This window comes from Chanos chanos, chromosome 1 (genome assembly GCF_902362185.1).
Source record: "Chanos chanos chromosome 1, fChaCha1.1, whole genome shotgun sequence".
Lineage (NCBI taxonomy): Eukaryota > Metazoa > Chordata > Actinopteri > Gonorynchiformes > Chanidae > Chanos > Chanos chanos.
The window spans coordinates 42,247,102-42,262,076 of record NC_044495.1 but is presented as its reverse complement, the minus strand read 5'-3'; the positions used below and the strand labels follow the sequence as shown (position 1 = coordinate 42,262,076).

The window sequence follows — 14,975 nt, the reverse complement described above, 5'->3', positions numbered from 1 at the left end:
TGGTTTTTAATGGCAGGAAGTGTGTGTATGTGTAGGATCTATGTTTGTGCATTTGAAGGTGGTGGGAGCGGGTGGAGGGGTTTGTGTGTGTGTGTGTGTGTGTGTGTGGGGAGGGGGGGTTGGGGGGGGGGACGTGTTGAGTGTGTCTACTCACAGTCTCACACAAAGTTCAGCCTCTCCAGACTGCTGACTGACCAGGCCCTGCACTTCCTCATACGTTTTACCATTCAGAGAAATATTGTTCCACTCTAGGACTTGCATTCCTACACACACACACACACACACACACAGACACAGACAAACACAAACAAAACACCCAAAGTTAAGCATCATCTTGATAAGGAAAATCACTTCACCTTTTTCCCCCCTTTATCTAGTTTGTTCACTCTATAAAACATGTTTTAACACGTCTCACAAATATTGAACATGGATTGCGTCCAACACTGTGTCCATTGCATAATAGTGTTAAATATTTAGACATATAAGTTCTGAGAATGTTTTACTTCAAAGGAAATGTTTTATGCAGAACATTCTACGAATGTTCTGTCCCGTGAATGTTCCAACATTCGGAAGGAAAGAAAAATGAAGCAAAACTGTGTTCCCAGTACATTCATCCAAAGAAAGAAGCATGAAACCATACAAAAATGTACAGCTTTTCCCCCAACCAGGCATTAGATTAGAGAAGGAGACTGTAATAAAACTTGTGTAGGAAAAGAATCCAGAAAAGAATCCAGAAAAGAATGCAGAAAAGAATCCAGTCCGGGCACTGCAAACTCACACACAGGAACAGAGTGACCTGTTTCTCTCCTATGAGACTCACAGAGGTGAAAGCGCGTCTTCAGGTAGGCCAGGTAAGCCCTCTTTCTGCGTCGCAGTGCTCCCACTTTACGATAGACATTTGGGAGGCCTGCAGAATTAGTGTTTGTGACTTGGTTAGGGACCGATACTTTACCACACAGATGCACACGCTGCTTCACACGTTGGGTTTTTGGAACTTTTAGGATTTCACAAGTGCACATTAACTGTTTAGGTCAGTGAAACTTCATGTTCTGTTTGCTCTGATGTGTTAGAACTGAGTCAGAATACTTGGCTGTCCATGCCAACAGCACACACATACACTCAATCTCACATACACACACACACACACACACACACACACACACACACACACACACACACACACACACACAGAAGTGCACGTGTGCATGCCAAACACTGACACATCTGACATTTCACCCTTGAAAAGATGAGATGTTGTCAGGCAGCGACGGTAGAAGCACGGTAAAAGATCTCATTAACACTATCACAGCGTGTAGGTGCAGACTCAAAGCTTCTGAATCCAGACGCTGTCTTTTCCACCAGAACAGCAGTCCCTCCCTCATCTTCTATAATGAGAGCTTGTTTTCAAAGGCTCATAGATAAAGGTTTAAAGGTAGAGGGAGAACAGCAGTGAGTGAGCGAGTGTGTGTGTGTATCAGAGAGAGAGAGACTCACAGTGTCTGCCTCGAAATGCGTGACTTCTGATCACAGAAGCAAGAACTCCTATGGGAGTCCCTCAAAAAAACAACACTGTTATTTACATATACAGGGTCTGAGAAACTTAACGGTTCACAATCATAGATTATACACAGGACCCTGTTTTTAGACTCACATACCCTGGAGAGAGAGGGAGCTGCTGGTGCTACATATCTGACTTGCTCCACAACCCATATGGCTTACAAAATTCTGCTCTTTAAAACAGCTTAGGCTATCCATCCTCAAGAGATTGTAAGTGCTAGTCCAGAAAGCCCTGAAGTCCCAATTACTCTAGTGCTGTTTATCTGTCTCACTTTCTCTAACTGCTGCGTAGTTCAGGCCTAAGACGTCTGAAAAACGGTTTTAGGTCGAAGAATAATGAACCTGACAGACAATATGCAAACAGTCGAATGAGTCTTGAAAGACCAAAGATGACTCATATTTTCCATAAGGGTAGACTCATTTCTGCAGAATGAATCCAATGTGACGATGTATAGTTTATTCAATGTCTAGAGTTTAATCCATCTGGAAAAACGTCTGACATTCCAAAGCTTTATTTGACAACCAAAGCTGTTTTTGATATTCATGTGTCTGGATTTTAATACTGGACGTTTGTTTGGAATATCATGAATAAACATGCCGTGATGTTTACCATTTTTGAACATTTTTACTCCAGTTTCATGTGATGGAAACCTGGGAATGCTTCTCAAGAAAAACAAACAAACAAACAAAAGACATTACCCATCTCTATTGCTTATGCTAAAGTCATACACTTACCACATGTGCAATTTATAGTTCTCCTTTAACTATTAATTGATTTTAAATGGTACTTTATTTTACATTACCACATGCAGGTCTTCTTCTTTAGTTGCAACCAAACACCAATACGACACCGAGAGCAATCCAAATACCAGTTCAACTTTCAGTCTGGTGTCCTTATCAGGCACGTGTTGCCATAAACTGTAAACTTTATAATAACTTGGGTCCCTTTACTGCAGCTGGTAGAAATGTTCTACTTCCTCCGTGTCTGCTCGTCCTCCTCCACCTCCTCCTCCTCCTCCTCCTCCTCATCATGTTACAGCTGTGCTGCGTGGCTGTGCTCCTGCTTGTTTTTTCCCTTATGTTTCTAGTGTCTCCCTCTCCCTTGTGTCTCCTGTGCTCCCCCTGCTGCGCATCTGCATGTGTGTGTTTGTGTGTGGGTGTGGGTGTGGCGCTTCCAGCTCCCGATTGGCGGCACACCTGCTTCCCATTTATTCATCACTGCTGCTGCATTTATGCCCCGGTTCTCCTACCACTCACCGCCAGTTTGTTGCCCCCGATCGCTCGGTAGAGTTGTCGCTTGGCCGCTTTGAATTTGAATTTGAGTCTGTGATTTGCCGATTGTTCTAATATTCGTCTCCTGCACTCAGGTTTTCTCTCTGTGCTGCCAGCACAGCTCTCGCCTGTCTCTTGCCTGCCACACATCTGCCTTCCTCGCCTGCTTCTCGCCAGTCATGCCCGGCTACCAATACGCTCCGCACCCTCACTCAGCCTACTGTTGCCGCTCCATCATCATCATCTCATCTGCCTCAATCTCCGTGTGTGCTCAGCTACCTGTCTCATTTCCATTATTTCAATAAACCCTCGTCAAAACTTCATTCAGAGCCTGTGTTCTGATTTTGGGTTCAATCCATTAGTTGCAACACATCAGGAAACAAATGTTTTTTCCTCCACTTCCACTCAACAAATCTCATGAAAACTGGCATTCATAGGATGGTTTGTTTCAATAATGCTCATGTTACCCAATCCCTGATTGGTTCCGTGCCTGTACTACGGTAACCACATACAGTATCGCACTCTGATAAAGGTATCCAGGCCACGCCTTTAAATGTAACGCTAAAACTTGGGACAATTATTTATCTACTCAGCCAAAACAAATCTGTCCCTTAAACATTTCTTTTAAAGAACATTTAATTCTAATAATGGAAAACTGAAGTTTTCATTTTGGACAAACCCCTTTAGTGCACTCATTAATCATCATAAAGCATAGTATACATGTAACAAAACTATACTGAAATTTTGGCAAGATTTGAGAATGTCAAGGCCCTGTTCAGTTGTCCTGCTCAGGACAAACAAAACACGGCATTATTTTATGTCTCAAATTGAGTCACATTATTTTTGCACAACTGTATAAAATCTTATACAGAACAAATACTGACCTTTCAGGGACCTGTTTGTCTAACATATTGGACGTCTACCGAAACCCTAACAAAACTGTGTTATACAACTTCAATCCACTGAACACCAAACTTTGCACATTCGCGCACACACACACACACACACACACACACACACACACAAAAACCCCAAAAAAACAAAAACGCAATAAAGTGAAGGCCCTTGAATTTGTCTGTATTAGACCATAGGTGGGGCTACAGCAACTACACTTTCAATTTCAAACCAAAAAAAACAAACAAACAAAAAAAAACCCCACCCCTACCCTTTTATTTCAGGTCAAGCCATGAAGCCTAGTATCACAAATAAAATTGTCCCTTTGGGCTGATGATGTTCGCCTAACTGATTTTTTCAGTGAAGTCGACAATTATGACATAATCCAAGCATCTTTCCCCGTAACAGAATCTAAAAAGATATTGATATAACACACAGCCTACTTGAATAATCTTACCTTCCACAATTTTTCCAGTCTGCTCTGCAGCGCCTCCTGGCAGAACCTTAGCCACATAAGCTCCTATTTCTCCATTGCTTCCAGGAATCTCCTTCCCACCAACCACTCGGATACCTAAACCATTCCCTGTAAGGAAAAGTGACGGTTTAGTGAATCAGAAAATCCATAGACATCAATAAACATTCATACAGAGATGATGCAGGCCCCGTTTATGGACCTGTAGTAAACAATAATACACATGCAAAACAAAAATGGTTTCAAGTAATGACTGCCATGATTCATCTAGTAATATACAACATCTCAAACACTGACGCCAGTCTCGCGTCCACATCACGAAAACATGAAAAAACAACCAGTTTAATTCCAGTGGACATAGTGTGAGACATTAACAAGACACAGCTAAATTAACAATTCACAACCCCCTGTTAATTAAGTTAGAAACAAAATCAGGTGAATGATTAAACTGAACACTGAGTATACAGCGCACACCTCTAAGTTGTCAAAGTCCAGTCCTGGTGTTCACTAGACCAGTGTTTCTCAAGCTATGGGTTGTGGACCAGCGACGAGGAAACTGCCAGGTCCCTGCTCCCTTGACTGAACTTCTTGCTTCGAAAATAGTAACAATTTATTCAAGATTCTAGAATGTTAACCATCCACAAGAACTTGCTTAACATTCTGGAATCTTGAATAAAATGTTACTATTTTCACCTGGCAAGTGAGAGAGGCACCAAGCATAATTTGACTGGCGCAGTGGCAGGCTCTGCAGACCAGCAGTTTCCTCGTTGCGGACTGAGTTTGACAAACGCTGCACTACACCTTTTTGTGTAAAAGCCAAGCTGTGTCCCACCTGACTCTGCAGCTAAGTTGAATAAGGTGTGATAGTGCTTGGCTAGAATGGGGCCCCACAACTGAAGTTTAGAGACACTCACTCACTATCTATCCACTTATCCTAATCAGGGTCGCGGGGGGTGCTGGAGCCTATCCCGGCAAAGGGTGGGGAAACACCGTATACAGGTCACCAGTCCATTGCAGGACAGACACACAGACAAACACACTCACATACACATTCATACCTAGAGGCAATTTAATGTCTCCAATTTGCCTAACCTGCATGTCTTTAGACTCTGGGAGGAAACCGACGCAGACACGGGGAGAACATGCAAACTCCACACAGAAAGGACCCTGGGCGCCTGGGTTTCCTCCGGGAGCTCCAGTTTCCTCCCACAGTCCAAAGACATGCAGGTTAGGTGAATTGTGTGTCTGCCCTGCAATGGACTGGCGACCTGTCCAGGGTGTTTCCCAGCCTTTCACCCTATGAGTGCTGGGATAGGCTAATTAGAATAAGCGGCATAGATAATGAGTGAGAGATGGTCCATCAATCTGTGACTGCTGACATAGTGCTCATGTTACTTGCAAGTTGTAAACAAACTACAACTAACAAGCTAATGAGAATCTACCAAATGACTGACTGTAATGAGAGCATTAGATTACTCTGTGCAATTAACTTCTTGGTTTGTTGTAAATGTCTGATCACAAGAGAGAGAGAGAAAGAGAGAGAGAGAGATAGACCGACAGACAGACAGAGATTTCTAAGGTATATTTTTAAGTTTGTGATGGATCTGTCCTGCTGTTCTAATTTGAGCATCAATCAGTTTTATGATGAGGAGCACCTGGTACAACTGAACAAGTAAAATCAAGGGAATATGGGACAGTTCAACATGGTGGAACCACAGACAGTTCCCAGAGCAGAGGGCAACTGTAATGGTGCTGTGGTTGAGCCATGGACACTAAATGTTCTGTCATGAATCATACATGTTGAAGTAGACCGTCTGCTAGCAACAAATAGAACCTCTATTTTTTCACATTTAAAAGTCATTTATTTGGAAATTCACATTCAGCAAAGCCAGAACCATTAATGGTCGCTTTAATCACTATAGTCTTTAGGGCCTGTAAAATGAGTGCTTTTTGGCACTCAGACTTACAACTTACTCAAAATCCAAGCGTTTGATCAAATATCTAAGTTACTGACAATTTCAGATAATTAGGCTACATGTCACAAGGGCTGCACATCTCCTTTAAAGAGCTTTTATCATCAATTAGAGAACTACTGTCGGACATGTTACACTTCTCTTTAAACCCTGGACATGGAATCAGACCTCTTCAAGTGGATGTTATTACATTTTCCATTTGAAAAAAACCAACAAAACAAATCTCAATGAAAGGGACTCATAAAATCACCGCCCTCCATCAAATCATCCTTTTATCTGTAAAATCACAAAGAAAACTGTTGCTATTCATTTATATTCACATTTGCAAAGAAATGTTAATGACTGAATATTGCAGCCAGACTTTGGACTACACCATGGCACAAAATAAAGCATAAAGAGCAGTGAATGACCAGTTTCTCTGCTCTGACTTTGGCTGTATATTTAGAGTTTGTGTTATTATACCTGAATGACCAGCATTGCCGTTTAGGTTTTCTGGATGTGGTTGTCGGCGTAAGAGAGCATGCACTGTCCGAGTTGGGATCCTGGTTAACCGATTGCTATAGTGTCAGTCAAGGTTCTGGGTCTTAGCTGCTCTTCTCATTGAACATGCAAGCCCTTGGTGACACCATTCATAAAAAAAACTGCATCAGCTCCAAGTGTTAAGCTGATGATATAGATCTGAACATACATATCACTTAACCTAGTTCTCCCCTAACTGATTAACACTCCCTGAACTGTTAGTCCCAAGATCTCATTATTGTCCACTGCCTTACCTCCTTGACCAAAAAACTTCTGTTTTGTGCCCACGCACACATATGTCTTAATCTCTCCATATCTAAAATAACTCCTGATTTAGCTCCTGGTAACACATTCCTAATAAAGTCTAGTTCTCATTGTCTCTGTACCTGCAAAACAAATGCTCAAAGATACACATTGTTTTCCCAGATTTTACTGTCTCCAAATGCACTAAATGTGGGTGCTCAGGCCCAGTACTCCACAAAGCGGCTATGTGACAATGACTACTGTAAAAAAGGAAAATAAAAAAAAAAAGCGCTAAACAAATACATTTGAAATTAAGTGAAAACTAACTGCCGCCACATTTGTGGACCAGGAGTTTTTTGTTAGCTAAGGAGTATGCACTCTTTTGGGCACTGATGACTGACGAGCATGGAGGGATGCCATGAAATGTTTATTCTACATCCTGATGAGCTTTGAGCTGAACGCTGGAGCTGAACACTTAAGCCGTGAACACACAGTACAATTTCAGAACAATGCCTTTGTTTGCAACAAATAATTAGGATTGAAATGAAATTGCATCTGTGAACTCTCAAGGCACAAGTCTTTTGTTGTAGCAAGAACAGTAAGAACAATGCTGCACAGAGATTGCAGACTGACTGCTGCTAACGGCCAATAGAGAAATTATACACACTTTGAGGGCAGTGCTGATGAAAATGTACTGCGTACAGAGAGTGGTTTTCTGAAGATTTTTGTAAATCTTCAGTGCAGTACGGGAGGAATCACTTTACTTTTCAAGGGGAACTGAAATCTGTGCAATACACCAAAAAGATCAGAATAGGATCACTATTATAGTATTGCTGTCATAATAGGAAATTGCATCATGTTACAAGTCCTTTGACTCTTATTTCTCTCATTAAAGAAATATATGAAAGACAGCGAGGCAGCAGAGAGAGAGAGAGAAAGAGAGAGCGAGAGAGAGAGAGAGAGAGAGATGCTAAAAACTGTATGGAAAAACATGAATGCATTTGTCATGCTGTTGCTTCTTTGTAGATTTTTGACCCAGTCTGTGACATCACTCCCATGACACACAGTGACAGTGTCATGTGACTGTATCATGATCATAAAGCAGAGCAGTAATGATACTGTACCTGTGACACTGTGGTCTTTAGGATCTCTCTGTAGTTTCACTCTCATGTGAGGAAATGGGTAGTGTGTCGACTTTGCCTATGGAATGTCAAACATACTCAGTCAGATCAAGACATGTCCAAAAAACTGACATGAGTACAAATTGCTGAAGAGCACAGAAAAGGCAATTCCTGTGTCTGCAAATAATCTGTAAAGCTCTTCTTTTTTCTTTTTCTGCAGTGTCCCAGGCATAGAACAATCCGTCACATTTTCCGGACTGGTTATTTACTGAAAATGATTCTTAAACAAAGTCTGTTTTTCACCTGAAAAGTATCTAAGTCATTTGTAAATGCAAATGAAAAACAAGTATGTGAATAGGCTTTTAGGGTCTAATTTTGTACTTATTTGCATACAACTTATTTTTTCCTTAATTAGGTTGCTTAACTGAGAGTATAGTCTTAGTACACTGATTGCATTTTAAACAGGAAACAATTAGTCTTTAACATACGCTAATGAACCTATTTTTTTGTTAGAGGATGGTTGTTTCAGTGTGAGTGTCTAAGATGTGCTAACGACCCTATTTTTTTCTAACAGTGAGGTATTTGTAAGAGTGAGTTCGTGTCAGTGTGCTGTCACCTGTCTTCTGTCATGGCTTTGTCCACTTTCTGTTTGTCCATCATGAGGTTTGTCAAACCAGTCAGTTTCCTCCTGTTGCAAGTGGTAAGCTTTGGAAAAGCCAGATGAACAAAAAAAGGTTTAAAATGTTCTGATAATGTGGTGAAGTCCTGATGTCTTGAATTTTGAAATCAGACAAGTGTTCCACAAAAACAAAGATTTTTTAGTTAGCCAGATAACTTGAGCTAAATTCCAGAACTGTCTTATGGGAAAGATCCTAACTTGTCCACCTGGTGGACAGTTTTGAATAACTGAGAAATCCTACTTTACGTGAACAGCTTCCTTTGAAAACACTCATAGTGCTGTTCACACCCTGTGCTTTGATACACACAGAAAAGGAGCTGAAGTTATCCAAAAACTGTTGATCAATGAAATGGCTAATAGGAAAAGCAATACCCATGTGTGTGATGGAGGCCAAAGAGGGAGAGACATATGGAAAGAATACATCAAAATGGGAATAAATTGCAAAACAAATAACTTGTGCCTAAATTCAACCAGAATCCCCAACCCCTCTGAGCTGGTTTCTCCTGTTTCAGCTGATCTCTTCAAATTCTGGTTTGTCTCAGTGGTCATATAAAATGACAAAATCAAACACTGTGGACGTGTATATTTGCACTGACATAATGTCATGGCAAGTGGTCACTAATTCTGGCATATAGTAAAAGTACACAAAGATCAGTCAAACAGTAAAATAACCCATGTATTTAGTCATATGGGCAATCCAGAACCCATGGCATGTTTGCATCTAATTAATGACAACATACTAATAATCTCATTCTTAGTGTCTAAATAAAGATCTTCTGTTATGATTACTATTACTACTGACTTCAGACCAGAGGCAGTACGCTGGACTGGATTAAAAAGTCAAGAGCTATTTTCAGCCAGTGACAGCATGAACTTACAATAACCATCATGATAAAATAAACAAGATCTACCAGCCTAATGAATCATTCTCTCTACGAGGTGCCTTTTATGGAGATGCATTTTTCATCGATTCGGTTTGCCAGTGGCTCATTGATGACTGATGGGTGGGTGATCCTGGTGGTGTTGAGCGGAGATGTCGGTGGATGATTGACAATGGAAAGGTCAGAAATCTAGAACATTCATACTCTGTCTGGTTACGTTCTCATGTGAATTTCCTGGTCTGTTTCTGTACCAAACCACCAGGGTCTCACTTCATGCTGGAGCCAAAGCAAATGGACTTACTTTGACACGGAACATGTGGTATGTTAATCATATGCTGATAGATGTGCAGATCCCTTCACAACACAGATAAATAAATGAGAATAGAAAATGAAAACCACTGTTGTCTCTGGTTTGTACTGTTAGTGGGGAGTACTGTGTGTTGTACGGTATTGTAATCTGTGTTCTTATCTCTGGATACTATGTAAAATTGCTATTTAACACATATATGAAGTATCACATGTACAGTGTAATAATTGAAATGGGCACTTTTAAAAGGTACAGGCTGCACAAGATAAGTTAGGCTCATTGTATGTTTTTGAAGCTTTATATATGATTGAAGCTCAGGCAAAAAAAGATTTAAAAAAAAGAAACAAGACATCTTTAGCCATCAAGGCATGCTGGAATTTGAAATTTCACATGCAGTGGGAAACAGACCGACTTGCAAGACAGAAAGCTAAGTAACATATGCAAAGCAAAGGAAGTGCAAATTTTATGTTTAATTGAACACCCAACATGCATTCAATCAGAAACATGGGAGTCATGTAACTGACACAAACTATTAACACACAAACAGTGTATTACTCATCACTGAGAGAGACATTTTTATGCACAGAAAAGCATTTCGGAAACTTGTTCATGTCACCTAAAAGACTACAATAACTGTACCCTTCATTTCATAGAGTCATTTATGGTATGTAGATTTAAATAACTAAGACAGTAAACTACTCAGAAAACATTTTTTAATTTCACAAAGTATTGTGCAGATATTACATCAGTTCAACTGATTATTATAGTCACAATATATATATCACAACTATAGTGACGTTTTGATTCTGGGTAATTTGGTTTAATAACTAACATAGTCATAGCACTATGATAATTCATTATTGTCATACTACCAAACCATCACATTTCTTGATATGATTGTAACCAGTTTGCCAGTCCATGAGGCACTTTTTTTGTTAGCTAATAAACAACAATTTCACAGTAGCTAAATCACCTGAGCTAGTGTCAATAATATGGGATTAGGCTAATCCACCTGAGATATATACAGGAGGGATTTTTTAAAACACTCAATCCTTTTCGTAGTAAAAGAGTACAGTCTGATGGAAATAACTGTAGGCATGCAAAAATGTGAGAGAATGGAGCAGTGAAAGAGAGACAACTTAAATGACAGCATGCAAACAGATTACCATTCAAGAAAACATTCACTGTGCAAAGGTAGCAAGAAGAATACAGAGCCCGTATGGTTATTAACAGATGCTTTTAAATGCCACAATTTTATCATGTAGTACAGCAAAAGCTTAAAAATTGAGACAAGCATGCATATTTGAAAAGTCAAAGCATTTACAAGGAGACATTTATGAGCACATTCAGGAGGATGAAAGGACAGACCCAAATAAGGAGACAAATGCATAGAACAGAAACAGTCATGACAGGCCGATAGCAATCTGTGTTGGTAGAAATTACCTTCACTGTCTGACATGGTGGCCTGCAGGTCATCCATTGGGATGTAGCCACGGCCTCTTGTGGGGTCTTCCCTTGGGTGCTGTTGCTGTGGGTCCTGGAGGGAAAGACATGACCCAAACTGGTCTCGGGAGTCAGCAGATATGGGGGGCAGAGGACCCGCGGATGCCCGTGCCATGCCCATCGGCTGACCCACCGGACTCAATGGGCTCTCTTCCTCAGAGTTCTGTGCCACAATGGGAATTCTCCCCCGTCCACTCTGGCAAATGGGAAGACTTGTGGGTTTGGTCCTCCCTGATGGAGTCTGGTAGGCTGAGGTTTCTGATGAAGGCTCGCCCTCTGCTTTCAGTCGTAGTGAGGAGCTGGATGTATCCCTCTTAAGGGACAAGTCCAGGCCATAGACAGAGGAAGGTCTAGACGATGGTCGTGATCTGCTCCCACTTGGATAAACGGAATCTTCACCCAGAGATGACCTCATCCCTGGGGTAAGGTTCAGGTTCTGACCAAAGTTCAGTGACCCAGCCAGGTTAGCCCCTAAGGTAGAGCCCAGGTACTTTTGCTGTTCTGCAATGTTCTTGCGAAGCCCGAAAGTGATTTCATCTTGTAAAAGCCTGCTTGACCTTGGTGAGCCTCCACTAGAGGATAGGTAGCTCGTGTAGTCTGTCTCTACGGCTCGACCTTCCTGGATAGAGGAAGAGAATTTGCCGATATTGCTGGTGGTTTTGTGTTTCTGGTAGATCATGGAAGTTGGGAGCTGCTTGGCTGCCTGTTTCTCAAGGGTCAGCCTGCTGATGCTGTACTTTTCTGTCTTGGGAAAAGGTCTGTAGGCTGCACTAGACAGGGCTGTGCTGGGGGTGTAGTAGTGATGTGAGAGCCCAGCCAGTTGCTCCAGGCTCTCAGTGCCTCCTGTGCTCCTCCTGAACTCTTGCTTAAGTTGTTGCTTTAAGAGTTTCAGCTCATACGGCTCTTCCATTGGATCTTCGTCATCCTGGGTTTTGGTGTAAGAGTGGAGCCTGGAGCTAGAGCCAAGGTAGTCTGTTCCAACGTCTGCTGCTGTTCGTCTCAACAGCCGCTCTGCCTTGGCTAGTTCTTTTTCAGCAATGCCATAACTAGTGGATGAGAGGCCTGCAGTGCCCTTGGCAAGCTCAGCAGCTTCCTCCAGGAGAAGGTAACTTCTTGGCGTCTGATGATGGTGATCTACTTCAGTGTAGAACGAGTCAGCTGACACATTGGACATAGGGCTTCCTGCAATACTGCCCCCACGCTCCTCAATGCCACGCAGGTCCAGATGGCTGCCATATTTCCCTCCCAGATAGGTGGAAGCATCAGGCTGGCTGCGAATGACATCATAGTTGGCTGCCATTTTGGTGGCATCCAGTTCTGAAAGTAGGGCAGCTTGCTGCCTAGCTTTCTGCTGCAGCAGCAGCATCTGATGGTAGCTCTGCTGCTGTGAGGCAGTAAGAGAGGGCACTGAAGAGTAGATTGATTGGGATTGGTATGGTTGCTGAGACTGGTAGAGGGACTGCTGGTACAAAGTTTGCTGGGGATACTGATACTGAGAGTACTTGCCATACTGCACATCATGTTTAGTCTGAGGTGGAACAAACTGATCAAGTTCTGATTGAGGGGCTGTCCTTGGCCTTTCAAGGCCATGTCCACTCATTTCTTCTCCACCTCCACCTCTCCTTGTTTCACGAATGTTGCTGACCTCACTGTCAGACATGTAGTCCCGGTCCTCGGCTACACTCTGAAGATAGGCCCTTTCTCTCTTCTCCCTCTCCTTTAAGAGTGCCTCTTTTCGCCTGTTGATTCCCATTTCCAGGTAACGCAGTTTGGCATCAATTTCCTTCTCTTCTTCATCCAGCTCAGCTTGTTTCTTGCGGAGTTTAGAGGACTCACGTTCCACCAGGTCTAATTCACGGTCAATGTCTTGCAGAATCTTGGCGCGTGCCATGTTAGTACTACGACAGAGACGTCTGCGTGCAGAGCCAGTGCTATATGCTGTCTGGCCTGCAATGGCTGCTTCTTCCTCTGAAGGTGGGTTGGGAAGGGTTCGTTTCACCTTTTTCTGGGTGCCAGATGGGGTGCCACCAGGTGATCCTTTACCCTGAGAGGGAAAACAAAAACATGGAAAAATAATATTACATACTCTGTAGTTCCATGTGAAATGACATCTTTCTTCTTTCTTCAGTGTATAAAACTATATGAAAGTACTCTATATAAATGCTGAAAAAAGATTAACCTAATCGTAAGTTCAGATGTTGATGGCCTTCCTATGATTGCACAGACAGTGGTATATCTCATCTGTTGGAGATAAAAGTATGTGTGTGTTCCCCATATGTTGTGCAGTTCTTGAAATGGAAGGCTATAAATGTGAGATACCTACAAACTTACATTGGGATGCAATGTCCTTGATATCAGGACTGCCAGGAAAAAAATTCTGTTCAGGGCAGTGGACAACAACAAAGTTCTGGAGTTTGCTTTAATGGCATTGGAACAGTGTTGCCTTTAGCTGCACAAACCAAATGCAGCTTTGCCATTTCACAACGAGCTATTACTGTGAACAGCTTCACACCTAGGGTGAAATTTACTGATATACCCATTATGTTATGAGTTTTTTTTGTTTTGTTTTTTTTTTTTTTTGGTTTTTTTTTGCATTGATGGAGCCTAAACCTTTTGTTAAGATCTATGGAATCATTAACTCCAGCCAGTACCAAGACATCAGAACCAAAAACCTGCATCCCTTTGGAATCCAGAGGTGGTATTTGCACATGGATTTTTAAGCAGGAATATGATACAGTATACCTCCAAGTCAACAAAATATGTTAGATTGACTATAAAATGCTTGGCAAGGTCCATCCCATTTTCCAGACAAACCCACTGAAATGTTTGTGCCTTGAATGAAAGAAGCCAGTTCTCTAGGCACCGACGTAAGATTCTAGAGGAAAAGATCCTCTTGAAAATATTCTATTTGAAAGAATGCTGAAAACACAAAGACAACTGTGATGTTATCCTCATAAGTAGACAACATGAACACTTTGCAAACCTATATGTTGAAAAAACATATTGTATTCTTGTCACCCTCATCAGCAGTGTTAATCTTTCAATGGCACACTATTTATCCTGTGACACAAATTGACATGCTGAGACACTGAGTGATATGATCATAAGACATGCATTGACACATTTTGGTATTCATCCATATTTTCTATGCCAGCATTTGATTGTTGGCAAGTACAAAATTGATGACTGCTAAGGACCATGTGTGCTGTGAATAATGCTACACTACATAGTAAAAATAGCTTTTTATAGCAAAAAACAAGCGATTTTGTAAAATAGCTCTAAGAAGTTATTCCGTAAAGAATTCTTAATCTTCAGTGTACTGGAATTAATATGTGAGTTTTGAATAATTTTCCTTAACCTGAGCTATTTTAGTTGCACCTTAAGTGTATGGTATTTGAGGTGTGGATTACAGGCAAAATCATTTCTACACCCCTTTGAGTACCACTGTTAGACAGCAAGCTTCAGCTTGTGCCATGTGGGTCTTGACCCACTCTTTTGCTATTTTGTCTGAGTGGCTGACTTGGTTGACTGTACTGAGTTACAGTCTCAAGTCA

General features: G+C 41.6%; 1 protein-coding gene across 1 annotated transcript in view; it reads right to left on the bottom strand.

Annotated features, from left to right (window-relative positions):
• pcloa (piccolo presynaptic cytomatrix protein a) overlaps window positions 1-14,975 on the bottom strand; it is a 56,710-nt gene that overhangs the window by 15,914 nt on the left and 25,821 nt on the right. Inside the window, 6 exon segments of the mRNA XM_030784076.1 lie at window positions 155-263; window positions 4,181-4,306; window positions 8,055-8,130; window positions 8,668-8,756; window positions 9,816-9,887; window positions 11,362-13,465. Of these exon segments, the coding sequence (XP_030639936.1) occupies window positions 155-263; window positions 4,181-4,306; window positions 8,055-8,130; window positions 8,668-8,756; window positions 9,816-9,887; window positions 11,362-13,465 (2,576 nt within the window).